General features: G+C 45.6%; 1 protein-coding gene across 3 annotated transcripts in view; it reads left to right on the top strand.

Moving 5' to 3' along the window:
• The window catches only part of PAG1 (phosphoprotein membrane anchor with glycosphingolipid microdomains 1), a 143,733-nt gene that overhangs the window by 103,544 nt on the left and 19,183 nt on the right, over positions 1–21,006 (top strand). For all 3 annotated transcript variants that reach the window (XM_030937387.1, XM_010378480.2, XM_030937386.1), the window contains 3 exons: positions 14,331–14,535; positions 16,179–16,230; positions 20,389–20,485. In XM_030937387.1, coding sequence (XP_030793247.1) covers positions 14,411–14,535; positions 16,179–16,230; positions 20,389–20,485 — 274 coding nt within the window. In that variant the 5' untranslated portion in view covers positions 14,331–14,410. The remainder of the gene's footprint in view (positions 1–14,330; positions 14,536–16,178; positions 16,231–20,388; positions 20,486–21,006) is intronic.

Genomic DNA, 21,006 nt, shown 5'->3' with positions numbered 1-21,006 from the left:
GAGAGAGTAGAGCTGAGCGAGAGAGCGAGAGAGACGTATCCGCAAGACGAAAGCACGAGAAACGTCTGGAACGACTAGAAAGAGATCAAGCGATCTCTCTAGTCTCTTAAACTATAACCACTCCAGCCTCAGCTATCTCTCCTCTCTCTCTCCTCTCTCTCTACTCCCTCTTCTCTCTCTCTCTCCCTCCCTCCCTCCTCCCTCTCTCTCTCTCTCTCTCTCTGCCTCTCTATTGAATGCCTTTAAAATACCCCTTCCAGAAAAGGAGTGAAAACATAGCATAGAGAAGTGAAAGGGGCAGGGCCGTCAGAGCCATACCATGATATTCGCTCTCATTGAACAACCTGAAGACTTTCCTTGGCTCTACTTTCCAAACAAAATGGAAATTGGGGGTAGAGTGACCATATTGACTGCCTTACATACAAAGGGCTTTGAACTCAGCACAAGGGAAGGCTGTCTTTAAAATGTTAGCTTAATGAATCCATATTCTAAGGCCTCTCCAAAAAAGTTCTTAATACAATGGCGTATAATGTAAGTTCCACATATGATTCTTCAACTTGAAACCCACTGTGACATTCAAAATATAAAACTGTTCACATTATACGCCAAGAATTTTCATAAACACAGCCTTAACCCATAACTTCTATTTTATTCATGATTTCCAAATAGAAAAAAAAATAGAAAATCTTGAGGAAGACAATGTGATTTTCATTAGCTATAAAGATGTTCAGAATTGCATTCTTTTTGGTGCATGAGGTCTTGTAATCACATTTGCTCCGTGGCTTTCTAAAGAGGGTCAGTTTTCTGAGTTCTCCCTGTGGACTTCTGGAGTTTCACTGCCTCTGCCCATGGAGACCCACTGGGAGATTAGATTTTTACTTTCACACGGTGAACCAGGAACACAGTGAGGCTTGTCTGCAGAACCAGTGAGATGCAAAGGGACCAGGAAGAGGTGGCACTTCAGTGCCCACACAGGGAGAGAAGGGTAGAGAATAGACTCAGGATTGGGCAGTCCAGGACTCACGAGCTCCAGACCTGTGTCCTTCAAAGGGTTTCCAGTGGATGACCTACTTTGGAATCACTTAGGACATAAGATAAAAATATAGATTCTTGGCCAGGCGCAGTGGCTCACGCCTGTAATCCCAGCACTTTGGAGGCTGAGGCAGGCAGATCACTTGAGGTCACGAGTTCGAGACCAGCCTGGCCAACATGATGAAACCCCATCTGTACTAAAGATACAAAAATTAGCCAGGCATGGTTTCACATGCCTGTAGTCCCAGCTACTTGGGAGGCTGAGATGGGAGAATAGCTTGAACCTGTGTCTCTGGGTGGCGGAGGTTGCCGTGAGCCAAGATTGTTCCACTGTGCTCCAGCCTGGGCGACAGAGCAAGATCCCGTCCCAAAAAATAATTACAATTTAAATTTTAAAATTAAAATATAGATTCTTGGGCCCCTCTCTAACTCGATTATATCTGGGCCTCGGCCCTTTAACAAATTGCCTCCTGTGTTACAAGGCGGGACTGGGAGAACGTCAGGGAGTGAGGGAGTCTGGAGGGCATCTTTGCCTGGGAAGGACGGCAAGTGAAGCCTATGAGGCTGACAGATGGAGGGGCAGGTGTGCTGAAGGGACCTGCAGGCCACGTGCTCTGATACAGATGGAGGCTGGGTATTCCGCAGGGCCACAATCACACTCATCACTTAAGTTGACAGAACATGCACTTGCTCAGAAATGTTCTGTCCCATTGTTGTGTCTCTACTAGAGACCCTCCAGTTTTCTCCATATTGCCTTTTGTATCAGGTCCAAAGTCTTTTTGGCTCCCCCAAGGTATTAGCAGCCTTTGAAATGAACAAGAACCTTTTCCAAAGAGCATGACTGATTCTAATCACTGAGTTCCACAAATTCAGCCATGTCTGACTGAAGAACAGGATCTGCACCAGTGTTACTGTTCTGTCGTACTGATTTCCCCCACCTCTGTTGACTTAGCTTTATCTTCCCTAAATTGGACAATGGAGGAGAGGAAGATCGATGTATTGGAGTATATAAATATATACATACATACATACATACATACATACATACATACGTCATTCTCACAGAATTGCCCCTGGATTAAGGCCAGCCATAGGCAAAGAGGTGAAGCAGAAAACATTTACCTGGAAAGCCCCCTAAGTCTATTTTCCCATGTCCTGTCTCTCTCAAATGCACAACGCCCCTGCATCCTGGCCTCAGCCCTCTCATCCTTTTCCTTCCCCTCTTTTCTTCACCAGGTGACATGGTTGCCAGTCATTTATGCCTTGGTGTGATTTCAAATGCATGTGTCACCTCTTGCATGAATATTTGCTGTTTTAAGCTTTCGCTTGAACTGTAAAGTGAAAGCAGTTTTCTTCCATTCAGAAAGTGGGGGAGGTAGGCTCTAGACAGCGGCTTCCTGGTCCCTGGGACCCAGCCCATCCTCAGAGGCCGCTGGCCCTCGCTGTGGGCAAGTGCACACATTGGAGGGAGTCCCTTCCACCCTGTGAACATGCAAAGGGTGTCTTTGGAATCCACCAGACACATTGGGGACAGTTCTCAGCTTGAAACAACATCAGTCCAAGGGCATTGCAGCTGCATCAATGCCATGGAGCCTCTGCCGCCAGGCTAAACAGAATCCAGCAGCAATTATTGTGATTCAATGTTGTTTCTAGTGCAACATGGTAGAAGTGAAAGAGCTTGTGGCTTTTTTATTCTGATTGCACAAGCTTGGAGTTCAACAATAAATGGCTTTTCATTTGTGGTCAAAATATAGCTCTGTATTAGGAACCTAATCCTAAACAGTTTCTACCTCTTGCAAAGTTTATAGTGGTCCAATATCATTTCATATTCATGGTGTGATTAGAAGATGAAATTGTACCTGGCACATAGTAGGTATTTATCAATTATGTGCTTAATGAATGACAGAGTGTCAGCGAGTAGGAAATACCATCCAAGGTATTAGTCAAGAAGCCAGTGAAACCAACCCGAGGTGCAGACTGTCTGTAGTAATAGAAACAGAGGTCTCCAGAATCTCTTATCACATTGGGAACCTCCTCAAGCTTATCAAGTCCTGAGATTAGAAATTAAATGGATCCATTTCCAACTTGCTTTCTGTGTAAGATTTTTCAAAATTTTGGCCATATGCATATGCCTTTAAACAGCCTCAAAAGATTTCAGAAGTGTTTTCTTTCTACGTTACCTGTCCGTGCACCATCTGCGTGTTTTGGTTCTGTCTTCACATTTTGTTGAAAGGCTACTCTAAATTTGAATTGTAAATATGTAAATATGCCAAGTACATGTTAATGAAAAAATAAAGAGACTCATAAGTCAGCCCTGCACCCGGTGTACCATGGTCATGTTGCCAGAGCGCAAATGGTGTTTTAGAAGGGCTGTCGGGAGTGATTCCCGGCACTGCACGCTGACTAAAAAGGCCGTCCATGGCTTCTCTTCCTGACATCCACCCCACTGGTGTGGCCTCATCAGGTTTGCCTCTAAATTACTAAGGCTGTGCTTTCTGGGAGTTGAAACTATGGATCACCTTGAGAATTTAAGGTTCTTGCTGGAGCAACATTCGCCTTTGTGTGGAAAGTCCTGAATTTTTATCTTAGACTTTAGGAATCACTGGCAACTTTTATAAAATGATAGAAGCTAAGAGTTCGAAAGAACCCTTAGAAATGACTGCATTTTTCAGAAGGGGACTCTGAGGCATGGGGACGCTTGGACTTGCTTCAGGCCACACAGCAATTCAGTGGAAAAGAACAGAGCACAACCTGGTCTTTACTTCTACATAGCAGCAATGTAGCCACTCACTGCCATTTTACCAGACTCGAGTGGGAAAGACATCAAGAAGGCTCCTAGGAAACAGAAGCTCTGACTTTATCGTCCCATAATCTTTGAGAAAGCTGAAAGCCAGGTTTCAGCTCCAGGGATCCGGCTGTATAAGCTTCAGCATCTCTACTAGTACTACTTCAAATGTAGTTCACAGACCAGCAGCCTGGACGTCACCTGGGAGCCAGTCAGAAATGCAGACTCTTGAGCTCCGCTCCAGATTTGCCAAATCAGAATCTATAACAAGATCCCAGATCACCATATATACATCTAGTAGCTCTTCTAGAACAGTGCTTCTCAAACTTCAGGGTGCATCACGATCACCTGCAGGGCTTGTTAACATAGAGGTTGCCAGGCCCCACTCCCAGAGTGTCTGAGTCATAAGTCTGGGAGAAGGTTCAGAATTCTGCATTTCAGTAAGTTCCCAGGTGCTGCTAACTGGGACCACCCTTGGGGAAGTTCGATTCTACAAGAGCCATGACCCTGTCCCTTCCTCTACAGGGGCTTAGGAATCACACCCCTTGAGTCATCTGCCTTCCCTGCCCTCTCCTGGCAGAAATCTGTGAGGATAAGCTCTGGACATATATTTTCAAATACAAGCTCTGACTTTGTCTAATCAAGCTAGTCTCTCTTGAGACATTTCCCCAGCCCTAAGTCATTCACAATAACACCAGTAAATACCTTGGAGGGATGTGTTTTGAGGATTTTTGTTCTATTTTTATGAATCAAGAAATACTTTGCCTGGCTTTATGATGTTCTAAAACATCATAAAGATAGCCATGATTTAAGCACTGGGTAATGATTTCAGCTATATTTTTGCCAGTGCTGGGTAAGATATTAACACTGTTAAGCCAGCAGTCCTTACGATGGCAGTACGTCTGATGGTGTGGGAGAGACCACAGGACACGTTCTCTGACTTGGCACTAGCTCACAGTGAACCGGTGTTACAAATTCCTCTGTTGACATTCCTTGGATGAAATGATCATCTGCTCTTAAATTCTGCTTCTCCTATCTTGAGGGTTTACTTTTCCCAGATCAAGCATCTTTTGCTGTGCAGTCCCAGTGAGGTAGTAGCTGTCTGCAGAAACAGGGCATTTGTAGTTAGCCCAGGCTAAACAAATGCTAAAAGGAAGTGGATCTTTTCAATATCATGAGCCATGAGCAGGAAATTTGATTGAGAGGCATTTGTGTCAAGCAGTACATTTTTGAACCTTGTGGCAAAGAAACTGAAGTTTATTTTTTGTTAAGTCTTTTATTATGGAAAAAAAAAAAGGTGGCTGAATTACTGTCCCTCAGAAGCTAAATAGAAACAGTGCAAAGCAATGCTTAACAGAGTGTGACTGCAAATAGTGCTGGTCTCAGTCAACCAGCCTGCCTGTAAATACCACATCCATTACAGCAAAGCTGGTGGGATGTTTGTAAAGCCCTCCAGATCCCTTGGAAGGAGGTTTATGATTAATGCATGGCTGGGAGTGAGCAGTGGGTGTACCAGACGGGAGTGAACATTCTTCTCTCTGGCACTAAAACAAGTCCTGATAGAGTGAAGTTAAGATTGCCAGGGAGATGGGTGTGGCTCCCACGCCCTCACCTGTCTGCTGCTGTCCCAGACAAGCCAGATGCCTGGAGGTTGTGAATACATGGGGCTGAGAGCGTGCTGGGCGGTGTGTTAGAAGAGGAAGTGCTGGGGACAGAGTCTGGGAACCTGTAGCTACATGACCCTAAATAAGGCACTTAACTTTGAGCCTCAGTTTCCTCATCCATAAAATTGATTCAGTAACATCTACCATAAAGGGTCACGAGAACGAAATAAAATAACCCGCAGCAAAGTGGCTGGCAGACACATGGTCTGTGCTCGCTTCCATTTTTCAGTGCTTTTTATGTCAAGCCTATGAGTCAAAACTGGTATGTAGCGAGCCTCTTGGGGACCCTGGAGGGAACTTGGGTAAAACCACAGTGATGGCTTATGTGCAGGCAGGAGCACCGTGGAGACCCACCTACTCTGGCCAGGTGGTCGGGCAAGCAGGCTTTTGTGGTTCCTTGTGCCCCCATCAAGTTTCAGCATCACTTGAGAGGACGGAGCAAAAGGGTTTCTTCCGACCTTACCACCTTTGAAGACCTGATCAATATGCACTCCTCTTGCCTCCTTTTCTTCCTTTTAACTATTATTTCATCCAATAAATATTAAGTGCCTACTGTGTGCCACACACTAGGGCTACAGTTATGAACCAGATAGGTCCATTCAAAGTTCCTCCCTCCTGGGGCTTAGCCCAGCAGAGGAGACACTTCAATCGCTTCATAATTTCAATTTTGAACCAGGAAGGAAAAAACTTGTAAAAGACGGGCCTCAGCTACACCTGAGAGGTGGGAGGGTTTCGGCATCAGGAAAGCTGCCCCGAAGAAGTGAGACTCATAGAATGCTTAGATTTGTCAGATGAAAAACATTGGAAAGAGAGCCAACACTGTTTAAGGCTCCTTTTTCCTTTGAGAAAGGGAAGGTCCAGCCCCCTTGAGGCTTGTGTCAGGAACCTAGGAGCTGGAGAAGGTGTGAAATTGTCATTGCAGATAGGGGTCAGTAGAACACTAAGCTTGGGGACATGGTGAGATCATTGGAGTTGAGAGGCCTGCTGCAGGGGATGAAGACACCGATATTTCGGTGCTGTGACTTTTCTCAGGAGATCAGCTGCTTCAGTGACAATAACAGAGAAGCCAGATGGCTGTGTTCATTCCAGAGTGAAGGATTTGCCTTAAGGCCAGGTGCAGTGGCTCACGCCTGTAATCCCAGCATTTCAGGAGGCCTAGGCTGGCAGATCACTTGAGGTAGGGAGTTCAAGACCAGCCTGGCCAACATGGTGAAACTCCATCTCTACTAAAATTACACAAAAATTACCCAGGCGTGGTGGCACGCACCTGTAGTCCCAGTTACTCGGGAGTCTGAGGCAGGGAATCGCTTAAACCCAGGAGTCCTTAAAATTGATTTCAGTAACATCTACCTTAAAGGATCATGAGCTGAGATCATTCCACTGTACTCCAGCCTGGGCGACAGAGGAAGACTCTGTCTCAGGAAAAAGGATTTGCCTTAAGACACACTTAGCTTATTTTTTAATTGTTTGCTTAGTGTGCTCATCCCTGTTACTCTCCTTCTCTTCCTTGTGGTATAAATTATGAATTAAACTTGCATTTTGAGAATCCACTTGAGAATCTACTCACCATTCTTCCTATAGAAACATGTATTCAATAAAAATTCCTTACTGGCTCCTATTTCCCAGGTCATAGAGGTGCTGGGAATATGGTGGGAAATGAGGTGGAGACATCCCTGCCCTCAAGGAAATTAGACTGGATGAGCTAACATGCAAGGCAGGAAGAAATAGAACCTAAAGCCCAAAATACACACTGTCTGAAACGTTCCGTGAAGCCTTCTTGTACAAAGTGAACCCCCATTACCCATGCTCCTTATGCGGTCAGTGTAGAACGTATCATATTAGCCCAAATAGAAGCACATCTCAGGGTTCTGTCGGAGTGCATGTGATACGGACTTCTAGAAAGACCATGCCCCTGCACTCTGCCTTCCTCCCTCTCTCCTCTCTCTCTCTCTCTCTCTCAGTCTCTCTCAGTCTCTCTCTCTCTCTCAGTCTCTCTCTTTCTCTCTCTCTGTCTCACTTCCCCCCTCCCTCTCTCTCTCCCTGTCTCTCTCTCTCTCCACCATTCAAAATGAACCTTGAGAACTGGCTTCCAAGTCAGAATTTGGGGGAAACCAACCTTAGAAGTCATTCGTTACCCATCAAATTCACTTGCCTCTTGGCTTGTCGGAAGGCAAAAGTGTTTATAAACAATAATCTATATTATTTCTGTGATGTAAGTTTAATGTATTCTTGAAGACAAGTGACAGCCCCACACACCCCTCCACCAAAAGGGTCAGCTTTCCTGTTCTCTGTGTGGATCGATAGGTCTGGTGTGTACGAAAAGTGATCAGGTTATGCTGACAGACGGCCATGAGGATTTGTAACTTGCTCTTGGGATGAGTGCTGGGCACTTTCTCCCATGAGCAGCGAGTTCTGATAGCAGGGTCAGTGTGGTCTCGTGATGTTAAGGCATTCCGGGTTTCTTTCAGCTACACTCATTCTTAAACTGCTGCAGAAAGAGATATCAAGATATCGCTGTGTGGGGACATTAAAAAAGGATTCAGGAATCTATAAACAAGAAAAACTTACCTTGCACCACCCTCTGCGCTCTGGGTGTGTTCTCCCCTGACTCAGTGAAGGGTCAGAATAGGGAGATCTTGATAACAGTCATGTGTAGGCAAAAGCCTTTGTACCTTAGCAGGATGGAACAGTAAACATCTGGGTAGGTGATTCCCCGTGTGTTTCCAACAGATACTCATCCATGCAAAGTTCCGTGTGGCAGGCTTGTCTGTAGCACAGTCCCTGTAACCTGAACGGAAGACTACCTGAATTTACACACTGTAGCTTAAAACTCTTTCTAGGGGCTTGAGGATTCTGTTCAGAGTTGATTTCGCCTCAGCCTGTGCAGCTGTCAGTGTGCTCACAGGACCAGGGAACCCACCAAAGAATCTGCTTCCTCTGCCATCATTAAATCTGGTTAATTTAGAGCCCATAACGTGTCATTTGACCGCATGGTTCCCGCGCCTGGTAATGACCAGGAAGGAAGAATTGCCACTGGGATTGGGCCCTTGCTCTTATTTCATTCAACAGTGAGGGGTCATGAATGGAGGTGGCTTCTATCATGTTTAATTATATATCAACTGCAACAGCTGTAAAAAGGTAATGACTGTCATTACTGACCTAGATCTGCTTCAAAGGAACTCTAAAGTGTCTGTTTCCATATCTAATCTCAGTGGCCATCCCAACTCGACCTAATTATTATTTATAGAATTTGCTATGATCAGAGAACCTACCTGTTAAGGATGTTTGGCCAAAGAAATAAGTAGCTGCCATTTGGTCTGCACCTTTCATTAATTTGTGTGTGTGTTTTTCCCTGTTGGAATTGATCTTGGTGGCTGATAGTGCAGGCTGATGAAGACAATTCAAATGCCAAGCATAAGGCACCAACAGTAATTGAGCAGCTTTCCTTCAAGAAAGTGCTGCACAGGGCTGAGAACAGAATTATGCTGCCACCTTGTGGTTAAAAGTGACACCTGCTGGCCGGGCATGGTGGCTCACGCCTATAATCCCAGCACTTTGGGAGGCTGAGGCGGGTGGATCACGAGGTCAAGAGGTGGAGACCATCCTGGCCAACATGGTGAAACCCCGTCTCTACTGAAAATACAAAAATTAGCTGGGCGTGGTGGCGCGCCCCTGTGGTCCCAGCTACTCAGGAGGCTGAGGCAGGAGAATCACTTGAACCCAGGAGGTGGAGTTACAGTGAGCTGAGATAGCGCCCTGCACTCCAGCGTGGTGACAGAGTGAGACTTTGTCTCACACACACAAAAAAAGGCACGTGCTGTTAAATTAAAAGGCCAGTGGTTTTTCTAGTGATTAAATCACTTATTCATTAAAACAAATGAGTGGATATGAAAGGGTAAGAGAGTATGGAGATTTTAGTCCAAAATAATTAATCAGACAAATCTGTGAAAGAATCCCCAATGAAAGTCCTTTAACCATAAGCACTGACCTTTCTCAAGGCTAACGACAAGTTCTCACGGTAGTTCGAAATGATACAAAATTGGAGTGGAGACTGAGGTCATACCACTGCCTCTTTTACAGCAATACTATATACTTGTATTATATTAGTCTCCAGCCATGACTTTACATCAGTGCAGCCAATAATGAAGCCTATTCTATAGCAAACAGAATTAATGTACAACTATTAATCTAAATCTGTGATCACATTACTATTACCATCTTCTGTGGCTCATCTTAATACAACATTCAGGTGCCAAAATTAAGTGTTAGTAGAGGTACAATTAAAATAAATGGTCCTTCTTTGCCCTGTGTTGAATAACTCAGAATATTTACACATGTGGTCTGATAAGAAAATTTTTTAAACTTTGAAGAAATAGGCCCAGTGTGGTGGCTCATACCTGTAACTCCAGCACTTTGGGAGGCCAAGGTGGGAGGAGTTCAAGAACAGCCAGGCAACATAACAAGACCTCATCTCTACTAAAAATAAAAAAAAGTTAGCTTGGTATGGTGGTGCATGCCTGTGTTCCCAGCTACTCAAGAGGCAGCGGTGGGAGGATTGCTTGACCCAGGAAGTCAAGGCTGCAGTAATCACAGCACTGCACTCCAGCCTAGGTGACAGAGCAAGACCTTGTCTCAAAAAAAAAAAAAAAAAAAAAAAAAGAAGAAGAAGAAATAATATTCTATATAATATTCTGTAGTTGAATGCAAGTTTATTGAGTCAAGTAAGAACAGGATTCAGAGAAACAGACTTAAATGTCTTCATGAAAAAAATCATAAGGGGATGCTCTTCCAAATGGTTCAGGTATTTCCACTGGAAGAGGTCATTCCTGATAGTCAAGACATAACTTACTTGATACTGAATCGGCCCAAAATAAGATGGTCCTTGTGGACCATAACCATGTCACAGGACAGCACTGCCTTGGGTGGCGTTTTCACAGAGAGCCTGGTAGGCACAGTGTAGAGTCTGGAAATGCCATGATTGCCACAGGCACCTTCCTGTTCAGGGTAACTTTTACTATCCATACACTATGGTTCCTATCCGCTTACTCTCTCCCCCATCACTCATCCTTTAAAAAGCCTCCCTGGCCACCTGAAAGAACACTGATTTCCCTCCACCTTCCCCTCACTCAAAAGAACAGAATGAGGACCCCCAAGCACTGCATTTAAGGGCAGTAAAACCAATACATGAGGGTGCAGCCTAGGGGCAGAGCACTGGGCTTTCTGCATAAGGCCTCTACCCTCAGCTGCTCCAAGAAAGTGAAACACAAAGTGATCCATGTGCATCTGCACACAGGGGGAGGGGCGGGCCATCTCCATGCACAGGGGAGGAGCCGGTCCACCAACACACATTTACCAGGATGTCCATCTAGACATGTGAGCAGGAGGGTGAGCGGGCGACAGTCTTGGCTTAGTGTAGTTGAGCTGCCAGAATTTAAGGAGATAGCCAGAGAAGGCATGGGCAGCAGAATTTTGGAAACAAACATCCAGAAAAAAGAGAGAGAGACCAGGAGAGAAGGGTAGCAGTGCACAGATCTTCTCCAAAATGGGAACCGTCCACCCAGGAGGTCTGCTGTAAGTATCAAAGATTATGTTAGTCTAGATCCCCTCAGCCACCACCCCCACCCTGCTGCCACACACACACACACACACACACACACACACACACTCTGCCAGGCCCCTAAAGAAGAGTAGGTGGCAGTTGCTGGTGCAGCCACTCTTGACCCGCCAGGACTGCCCACGACCACAGGGACTGGTGTCCCACAGTCCTCCTGCAGAACAGCACTTAGAAGGTCCAAGAGGAGAAAGCTGCCCCAGCAACTGGGGCATTTGTCCCTGAGGACTACAGTGCATCTGACTCAGAAACGCACACCCCATGGTGATCACTCTGTTCACTGTGAGGATTTTGTCCACAGTAAGAACTTGGGGAAAAGTCTTTCAGTGGCTTTATAGACAATTCTAATTGAAGGGGAGTAAGCCAGGAGTTTCAACACATTTTCTCTTGGTTCCATCCTTTATTCCGCAGCTTGTAATCATCCCCTGTCATCCTCTTTCTCCCTGCACTGTTCTAATAGGCTGGGCACCCCACATCTCTCATCATATTCTACTGACCTCCTTCTGTTAAGAGAGAGGAGAGAGAAAAGAGAAACGTGTACATAAAGGAGACAGGTATTGGCGATTCCACACTAGGTTTCATGGATGGGTCTCTGGCTTTTGAATAACTCACACAGCAAACTCTTTTCTAAGAACATGGCATTTTATAAATAGGCATTAATTAATCTGTTGTATGAATGAATGAAGAACAAACAGATGCCTGCACAGGAGATAGATACCTTTTGTCTGTGATTCCTAAAATGTTTTATGCTTTGGACCTGTATATAAAAATGTATTTTATATATTTTCGTTGGTCACCATGATTTAGGTGCTTGCTTGAATGCATTTTAAAACCTATTGTGGTGCCAATTTGTAGTCTCAGTTTAAAGTGAATTATTCTTTGCATCAACAAATCACAGAAGTGGTGGTTATTTTCATTTGGTTATAGCTGTCTGGGGGCAAACATGCAAAAGTAATTTGACTTGTTGTTACTGTGCGCCTGTCGTGTTAGGCATAATATACATACAATCAAACACAGGAAGAAAGAAGTTCTTGTTACACAGGAAGCCCTGCATTGATGTAATTATAGAGCCTTAGAAGATAGGAAAACAACTTCATCTCTCGGAACACTGCATACGTTGTAGGTAAAAGTCTCTTTTTCTTCAGCTTTTTTTTTTTTTTTTTTTTTTTTTTTTTTTGAGACGGAGTCTCGCTCTGTCGCCCAGGCTGGAGTGCAGTGACCGGATCTCAGCTCACTGCAAGCTCCGCCTCCTGGGTTTACGCCATTCTCCTGCCTCAACCTCCCGAGTAGCTGGGACTACAGGCGCCCGCCACCTCGCCCAGCTATTTTTCTGTGTTTTTTTAGTAGAGACGGGGTTTCACCGAGTTCACCAGGATGGTCTTGATCTCCTGACCTCATGATCTGCCCGTCTCGGCCTCCCAAAGTGCTGGGATTACAGGCTTGAGCCACCGCGCCCGGCCTCTTCAGCTTTTTAATATTCCTTAACTTTGAATATTCACATAAATGTGACAGTGTTTCACCTGGAGATAATTTGGTCCGATTGAACCACCTTTGCCAAAATGGCTTTTATTCTCCCCATCTTAGGAGGCACCCTGGTTTGCTGCGAAGCCACCCCTGCCGTCTTGATATCTGTGCTCAGGGATGGCTGAAAACAGTCACAGCTTTATCACTGAAGCAAATGAAAATGCAAATACTGACAGTCTTTTTCAAGGAAGATATTGCACTATTATCAAAAACCAAAAGTATTTGCTTTATTCATGACACAAGACCAACTTAAAGGCTAGTTCTTTTCATTTAGAATGTTCTAGAATTGAGCAAATATTCTTTAAACAAGGCCTCTGTGATGACAGATCATTTGATATACAACTCCATTTTAAAAATATCTGTAGCTCTTAAAATATTTCACACAAGAAATCTGACCACTTCTGTTTGGAAGTATTGGGACAGGGCACAGTGACCCCTGTGAGTCCCAGCATCCCTACAGTGACGAGGAGCTTCCTTGAGGGACGCAGAGCACAGGCTTTGGAGTCTGAGACAGATGGACTCATCCCTCCCCGCCACTTAGCTCCTGTGACACTCGGGGGAAGTCACCGCTCTGCTGGGATTTAGCTTCCATCTCTGTAAAAGGGGGATTAACCGTGCCTCCTACACAGGGTGGTGACAGCAATTAAATGAGGAGAGCATTTAGCAGAATCCCTGGTACATACCAGATACGGAAATGTACTAGATACAGCTCTTATGCTTCTCTTGCAGTTGTTTATAAATAGGTCTTATTTATTGTCGGGGATGTATCCTTAGCACATACTTCATCCATTCACTTGAAAATGCATTTATTGGGTGCTGATGGCAGGGTAGTGAAAACATAGCATAACATACTCAGAATAAATAAATGCAGGTGAATATAAAGACTTCTATTTCATTAGTTACACTGACCTTAAACCTTCTCAGAGAACAGTGGGTGAGAGAGATGAGAGAAGGCAGTGAGGGGCGGGGGCCGATGATGAGTTGCATTTTTGCAAAAGCTATATAAGAATTGTTATATACTATTCTGATTTTTTAAAAAATGAACCCAAATGAGCATGTATTTATTTGCTATGGAGTACTTGAAATCTTTATTTGAAGACATTAAGAATCCATCCAGGCCAGGCGCAGTGGCACACTGTAATCCCAGCACTTCGGGAGGCTGAGGCAGGAGGATTGCTTGAGCCCAGGAGTCCGAGACCAGTTTAGGCAACATGGTGAGACTTTGTCTCTATAAAAAATAAAAATATTAGCCAGGAATGGTGGTGCATGCCTGTAGACCCTGCAGCAGGGGACAGTGGGGTGGTTCGGGAGAGGATTGCTTGAGCCCAGGGAGGTCAAGGCTGCGGTGATCCATGATTGTGCCACTGCACTCTGGGCAACAGAGCAAGACCCTATTTGAAGGGGGGGAAAAATAGAACAAGAAGAATAGAAGAATCCACCCCAAACATACCAAGACAAGACATCCGTTGCTTCAAACACTGGGCCAGGCAGCTGTATGTTCCCACTTTCATTTTCAGGTAAGAAAAATAAAGGCCTAGACCATAGAGGGGACTTGCCCAGAGTCCAATTTCAAGTCCAGTCTGGGGCTCTCCTCAGCATCCAGCACATGCTTCCTCTGACTTTGCGCAAAGGTCTCGCTCCTGACAGGGGCCAAATTACAGATTCTCCCACTTTACCCAAGAATTACTCTCCAAATGCCCTGGTCTCTTTGCAGCATGCAGCTCTCTGCCCCCATGTCGCCACCTTTGAAGGACTGACTGATTCCCTCGGCTGGTACCAGTGCCTGCTCCTGCCATGGGGCCCACGGGGAGCCTGCTGGGCAGCGGACAGATGCAGATCACCCTGTGGGGAAGTCTGGCCACTGTCGCCATTTTCTTCGTCATCACCTTCCTCATTTTCCTGTGCTCTGGTTGTGACAGGTGAGAACCAGAGTGTATATACCGGTGCCTTAAACTAATACATCCCCTGTACCCAGAAGAGTTTCTGTGAAAAACCTGTTGGTAGGAATGGAATCCCGCCACAGAGCTGTCCCAGAAACTTGTGCATTAGCTTTAACTCCCTTCTGTCCACTGCAGAGCATCTCGGGACATTCTTTATTCACTGAAGGAAAACCCGTATTTGGTTTTGCTGGGGAGCAACTAGAAGAGCCCTTATATTTTAAACTTCCCAGAACGAAAGTCTTGCTGTTCTTTGTATTTTAAACTTCCCAGAATGAAAGTCTTGCAGTTCTTTTGAGCACACTCTTGTCAACATGGATTTTGTCTTCATCTGTGGGCGTTCTGAAATCTTGTGTGATGCGCATCTTTTTGCCACCACCCCGCGGAAGTCACAGAATGTTTGCTGCTACGTGGTTTCAGAGGGATTATTTATGATTAAAAATGTGTAGTGTAGACCTTCAGTTTCTCAAGAAACAGATGATTTTCCCAGGAGAGGAACATGCTGTATATGAAATAATCATCAGTGTCCTTCTTTTAGAGTTATACTTTTCTCTCTCTCCTCTGTCTCATGTAAAATGTCAGTACCCCCCCCCCCCCCAAGAGAAATCTTTGCTCAGAGAGAAGTTCTTTCTAACCAGAAGTGATTTTCAGGACATTCTGGAACTGTTACAAAGCACATAACCTTCTGATGGGCTGGATGCCACCAGAAGCCCATGTAGACCAGCTGACCGTCAGCCAGCCCTGTCCAAACTCTCCCTCCACCACGGAAGCAACTCCAGGGGCATCACTTACAATTCTGAAATGGCTTCCTACCCTATAATCTGTCAGGAGGAGAAAAGCCAAGACTCTCTGAACCCAGCTAGCCTCCTGATCCCTGCCCAGCCTGGACCTAGACCTCTGTGGCTGGGACAGAGTCTGAATGATTGGGAAGAGGAAGAAGGGCCACGGCACCCGGACTTCCCTGGGCCTGGACGGGCCTGCTTCTGTAGTTACTCATGCTCCCACTAGGTGTCACCCTTGTCTTATAGAGAACGTGGATGGGCCGGCCGCGTATTCTCTACAACTGATGGCTTTCTTTAGACTGTCCCGAGTAAAAACAAATTCTATTTTTACTTGACAGACTTTCCCATAGACTGGAAGTACATATGACTCATCCTGAGAGCATGTACCCTTCCTGGCATGCCAAAATTTGTATTTTCTTTATTTTCTCCATCCCACTGCAGTGTGTGACTTTGCAGAGACTCTAAGTGAGATAATTGTCTACATTTTCTCAAAAAAAAAAAAAAAAAAAAAAAGGTATAACTCACTCTGCTACTTTAGGTATAAACAATTTCTACGCAAGCCCGGGCCTCGGTCCTCTCCTCGTGAACTTGTATGTTTTTTCCCCAGAAGAAGGGGTGCCAAGGGAGGGGACAGTTCCTAGTTGAGGCTTGACCTCCTCTTACCCAGCACCCGCTAACGGGCCATCAAGTCAGTGTCTGGTTTTGTCTTTGTTGACAAAATAAACATGGTTCTTAAAACAGGAGAGATTTAAAAGCTGATAAGAATTGGGATAGGAAAGGGTAGTGTGCGCTTGATTTTAGGGGGGCACATTTGACATTACAACATTTCACTTTTCATTTCAGGGAAAAGAAGCCGCGACAGCACAGTGGGGACCATGAGAACCTGATGAACGTGGTGAGCCCGCGTGTGTCGTCCGCCTGTCTGCCTGTCCACCTGTCCGCGTGTCCGTGCGTGCTCCAGAACATCAGCTACTTATCTCAGTGTGCTCCCACGTGCCCACAGCCGAGTAGAACCCACGGGGAGAGCTAAGCCTAAGTTAAACCGTGGCCCCCTCCACCACACACCCTCTTTCTGTAGGTTTGTGGCCGCCATGGCTGGAGGCCTGTGCAGTTTCCCCGCGTTCACTGGGAGAGCTTCTGAAATGGATGCAGTAGTGCTGCTGCCGGAATGATCCTTAGATGGCTCCCACCTACTGCAGGGATGGGAGTTTTTTGCCTCTATTAATTTGCTAGAGCTATCATAACAAAGGACCACAAACTGGGTGGCTTAAATAACAAGTTTGTTTCTCAGTTCTGGAGGCCAGAAGTCCAAAAATTAAGGTGTTGGCAGGATTGGTTGCTTCTGAGGGCAGTCTGTTCTAGGCCTCTCCTGGCTTCTGGTGGTTTGCAGCCATACCTTGGGTGTGACTTGGTTTGTAGAGGCATCACCCCAATCTCTGCCTTCATCTTCCTATGGCGACCTCCCTCTGTGTTTCACATCACCTCCCATCTGTGCATAGCTGGCTGTGTCCAAGTTTCCCCATTTTATAAAGACACCAGGCATATTGGACTAGGGCCCACCCGACTCTAGCATGGCCTCATGTTAACTGGCTTCATCTGCAATGACCCTGTTTCCAAATGTTTGTTCCAAATGCACCTGTTTCCAAATTCTCAGGTGCTGCGGGTTAGGACTTGGACATGAATTTTGGAGAGACACAGTTCATGAACTGTCATAACAACAGGTCATGAAGCTGGAGGGAGCCTGGGACCCACAGCACCCTCAGTATAGCCTGGCCTTGCTGGTGTTTTCCCAGCCCTCAGTATCTTACAGGTCCTGATGATCCTGAGGCCCCCGGGCATCCACCCTGGCGAGGAACAGCCTGAGAGTGTCCAGGTCCTTCCTTGTCCTCTCTGACCCAGGCCCCTGCTTTTGAACAGCCGCTGTGGAGGGGCCCATCCTCACATTAGCAAGGCAGAGTTCAAAGTCTGCCCTGAGTCCCATGGCAGTGCCACAACAAAAGGTGCTTCTTGTTCAGGACATCATTTCTCAAGGTCAAGCAAAAACTCGTTGTGGGGAGAGGGGTGCAAACAAGGAAGCATGGATGAGCCAAGGTCTGGTGTAAAACCCATAGCCAGCAGACATTTGCAGAGATGACCAGGGGCCATCTCCAGTCTAGGCTTCCTGACCTGCCAATTCTTGGGACTCCTCTGGCTCAAGCAGGCAGGAAGTTGTCAGGACTCCCGGTTCCTCCTAGGACCCCCAGGATTTTCCTTCCCTCCCTTCTGCATGCACACACCCACCTCACCCTTTGCCGCTTTCCTGGGCCCTCATCACCACTCCTCCCTTTACTGTTTTTCTCGCCCTGTTCCCATCTCTGGTTGTCCACATTGTCCCCACTTCTCATCTGTTCCCAGCGCCTCTGCTCTGCCTGGTGATCGCTGCTGCGGTGGCCTCAGCAGGGAGGGTGGGAGGGATGGAGGGAACGCCCCACTGTCGCTTCTCCCCATGCAGACTCCAGGCCCCTGCCTTTCCTCACTCCACCATTCTCCTGGTGCCAGTTGGGAGGTGAGGAGGGGCTGAGGAAGGGCTCGCACCGCTATTCCTCACTTCCTTCTAGAGCAGGGCTTCTTCCGCGGTGTGGCCTGGACCGCTGCCAGCAGCAGCAGCACCTGGGAGCTCCTTAGAAATGCGAATTCTCCTGGGGGTGGGGCTCAGTGAAAGGCTAAGAAGCACCCCAGGCAATCCTGTTGCATGCTCAAGTGTGAGAGTCCCTGGCCTAGAGCTTGGGTTCCTGCTGTCCTACTCAGGGTCAGCAGCAGCCCGGGTGAGATAGGAAGAGAGTGGCAGGTGAATAAAAGGAAAAAGCTGACTTCCATCCCTATGCCTTCTTCCTCATCCACCATATAATTCATTATTGCCCCAAGCCATAGCCTCATTTATATGTGAATGTCTGTGAGACAGCGCGAGCACACACAGGAACACATGCTTACCCGGGCACCGGCACCCATGTACACACGCTGGCCCACCCAGCTCTCTTTAAGAGCTTTTCAGCTCCTAGATCTTACACAACTTGCAGATGCTTCATCTCATAGAAGTAAAGATTAGGAATAGTAGTTAGAGTCTAGATTATGGTAACTTCAGCTGTGATCAATTATGCTGTTATGGGCCCACCTGGGAACCTTCCTCCCCCACACCAATGCCTGCCCATTTATAACAACATTTCTGGGATATTAGCACCTGCACTGCAAACTCCTGGCAACGTAACACAGTGACCCATCTCACTGGGGGCTCATCAGACGTGAATGAAGTGCATTGGATTGAAACAGCTGACTCCCAATACACTTTTGTATCATGGCACGGCATGAACTATCTGCTGTCTATTATTAGCTTCCAATCAAGAGTCAGAGAATGTGTGAGGCCAACTAGCAAAGGTTCGTGTGCTGTTTACATCACAACTTTCCTTGTAGAATCCTGGAGCACGAGGATGGAACATGCAGGCTATGAAAAGGACAGGGAGCAAATCACATTTGCAGTGATTCAGGCTGCAACCTGAGACAAGTTGGGTATTTAAAGAAATACATGAACACCAACTTGCTTTCTGACTACTCTTAGCTATAGCTGAGCCTGGCATATTGTTCTGGGTAACATCTACACATTCTATCCCTGCAGAAAACCAACTGTTGATGCCATTCTTCCCTCCAAATGTCCTAAGTTTATTTGTGAGAATAAGAAAGATTTGCAGAGCTGGGCACAGTGGCTTACGCCTGTAATCCCAGCACTTTGGGAGGCTGGGGTGGGCACATCACTTGAGTCCAGGAGTTCGAGACCAGCCTGAGCAACACAGCAAGATCTCATCTCTTAAAATTTGTTTCAAATTAACCAGATGTAGTGGCGCATACCTGTAGTCCCACCTATTCCAGAGGCTGAGGCAGGAGGATCTCTTGGGCCCATGAGTTTGAGGCGTCAGTGAGCTATAGTCATGCTACTGCACTCCAGCCTGGGCAACAAGCTGAGACCTCATCAGAAAAAAAAAAAAAAGTTTGCAGAGCTAATTTTCAGCTTATTATTGTTTCTGTGAACCTAGCAGCCAGAGGCTTGGCTGGTTCTAAAATGGTTTCAGAAATCAATAGCGTTATCTATCTCTAACAAGATCATGTCTGTTCCCTTCATATGACAAAGGGTGATGCCTTTCCCCGTTTCTCATGGCATGGCACACCCTTACCAGTAATAATGATTTACAGCACCTGTGTTGGAAGCATGAGGCTGCTGTGGTCTTTTTTGACCAGTCCCCTTCCTGCCTTGAGCTAAGGGAACTGATATCTCACAACCTGTCTGTAGCCCTGTGTAGGTCATCCGGCAGGAAGCTCTGCACATGGCTTTGGAAGATTCCCAGTGCCCCTAAGATGCTGGGACAACACTGTCTAATAGACCTTTCTACAGTGCTGGAAGTGTTCTGTATCTTCTATTTGATACGGTATCTACTGGCCACATGTGGCTATTGAGTGCTTGAAATGTGACTAGTCAACAAGGAACTCAGTTTATTTTATTTTACTTAATTTAAATCTAAAAACAATAGCTCCCCTCAATCTGTAGTTTTGATTTCTGCAGTTTCAGTTACGCACAGTCAACCACAATCCAAAATTAGGCGAGAACCATACAAGATATTCTGAGACAGAGAGAGAAAGAGCACATTCACATAACTTTCATTGTAATATATTCTAGTTATTCTGTTTTATCAGTGGTTATTGTTTAATCTCATAGTTATTGTTTTATTATCAGTGGTATGGTTAAATTACTGTACTTATAAATTAAACATCATCATAGATATAACGTATATGGATAGGAAAAGACATAGACTGTGTAGAGTTCAGTACTACCCATGGTTTTAGGCATCCACTGGGGGTTTTGAAATGTATCCTCTGTGGATAAGGGGGACTAATGTAGGAGATTCTGTTTTCTGTTTCTGCTGTTTTAATTTTTTGAAAAAGCCATGGATCTTCTCCTCTGCTCTGCCGTCCAGATTTTTAGCAATGTGATGCATTTGTGTTTTTGTTTTTGTTTTTGTTTTTTCAGCCTTCAGACAAGGAGATGTTCAGCCGTTCAGTTACTAGCTTGGCAACAGACGCTCCTGCCAGCAGTGAGCAGAATGGAGCGCTCACCAATGGGGACAGTAAGTTCTTCAAAAATACCAGCTTTCCACAGAGGCCTCACCACCTTTAGAAGTCCTAGGTCTCAAAATATGTCGCTGAAACAGTAGGAAATGTGTTATTGCTCACTTTTAGTATTACTAGCAGTTTTAGCAAAACACTACTTTGGATGAATATGACTACTTATTAATCCACTTCTGTGTGCCAGGCATTGTTCTAAGACTGGTACATGTACTAATTCATTTATTCTTTTAGAATATTTTAGTAAATTTACATGTACTAATTCATTTACCCCACGAGATTACTGTTAATAATATCACTACTCTGTAAGATAGTTATTATTACTATTCACAATTTAAAGGTGACAAATCTGGGCACATTGCTGCTGTAACAATATAACCACAAACCTCATAAATAACAATTTAAACCTTAAAATAACGAATAACAAACCTTAAAATAACGAAATTTATTGACTTGCAATTCTGAGGTCAGAAGTCTGAAATGGGTCTCACTGGACTAAAATCAGGGCATCCATAGGCCTGTG

Source organism: Rhinopithecus roxellana, chromosome 9, assembly GCF_007565055.1.
Source record: "Rhinopithecus roxellana isolate Shanxi Qingling chromosome 9, ASM756505v1, whole genome shotgun sequence".
Classification (NCBI taxonomy): Eukaryota; Metazoa; Chordata; class Mammalia; order Primates; family Cercopithecidae; genus Rhinopithecus; species Rhinopithecus roxellana.
The sequence above is the reverse complement of the archived record's forward strand: the minus strand, read 5'-3'. Positions and strand labels throughout refer to the sequence as shown.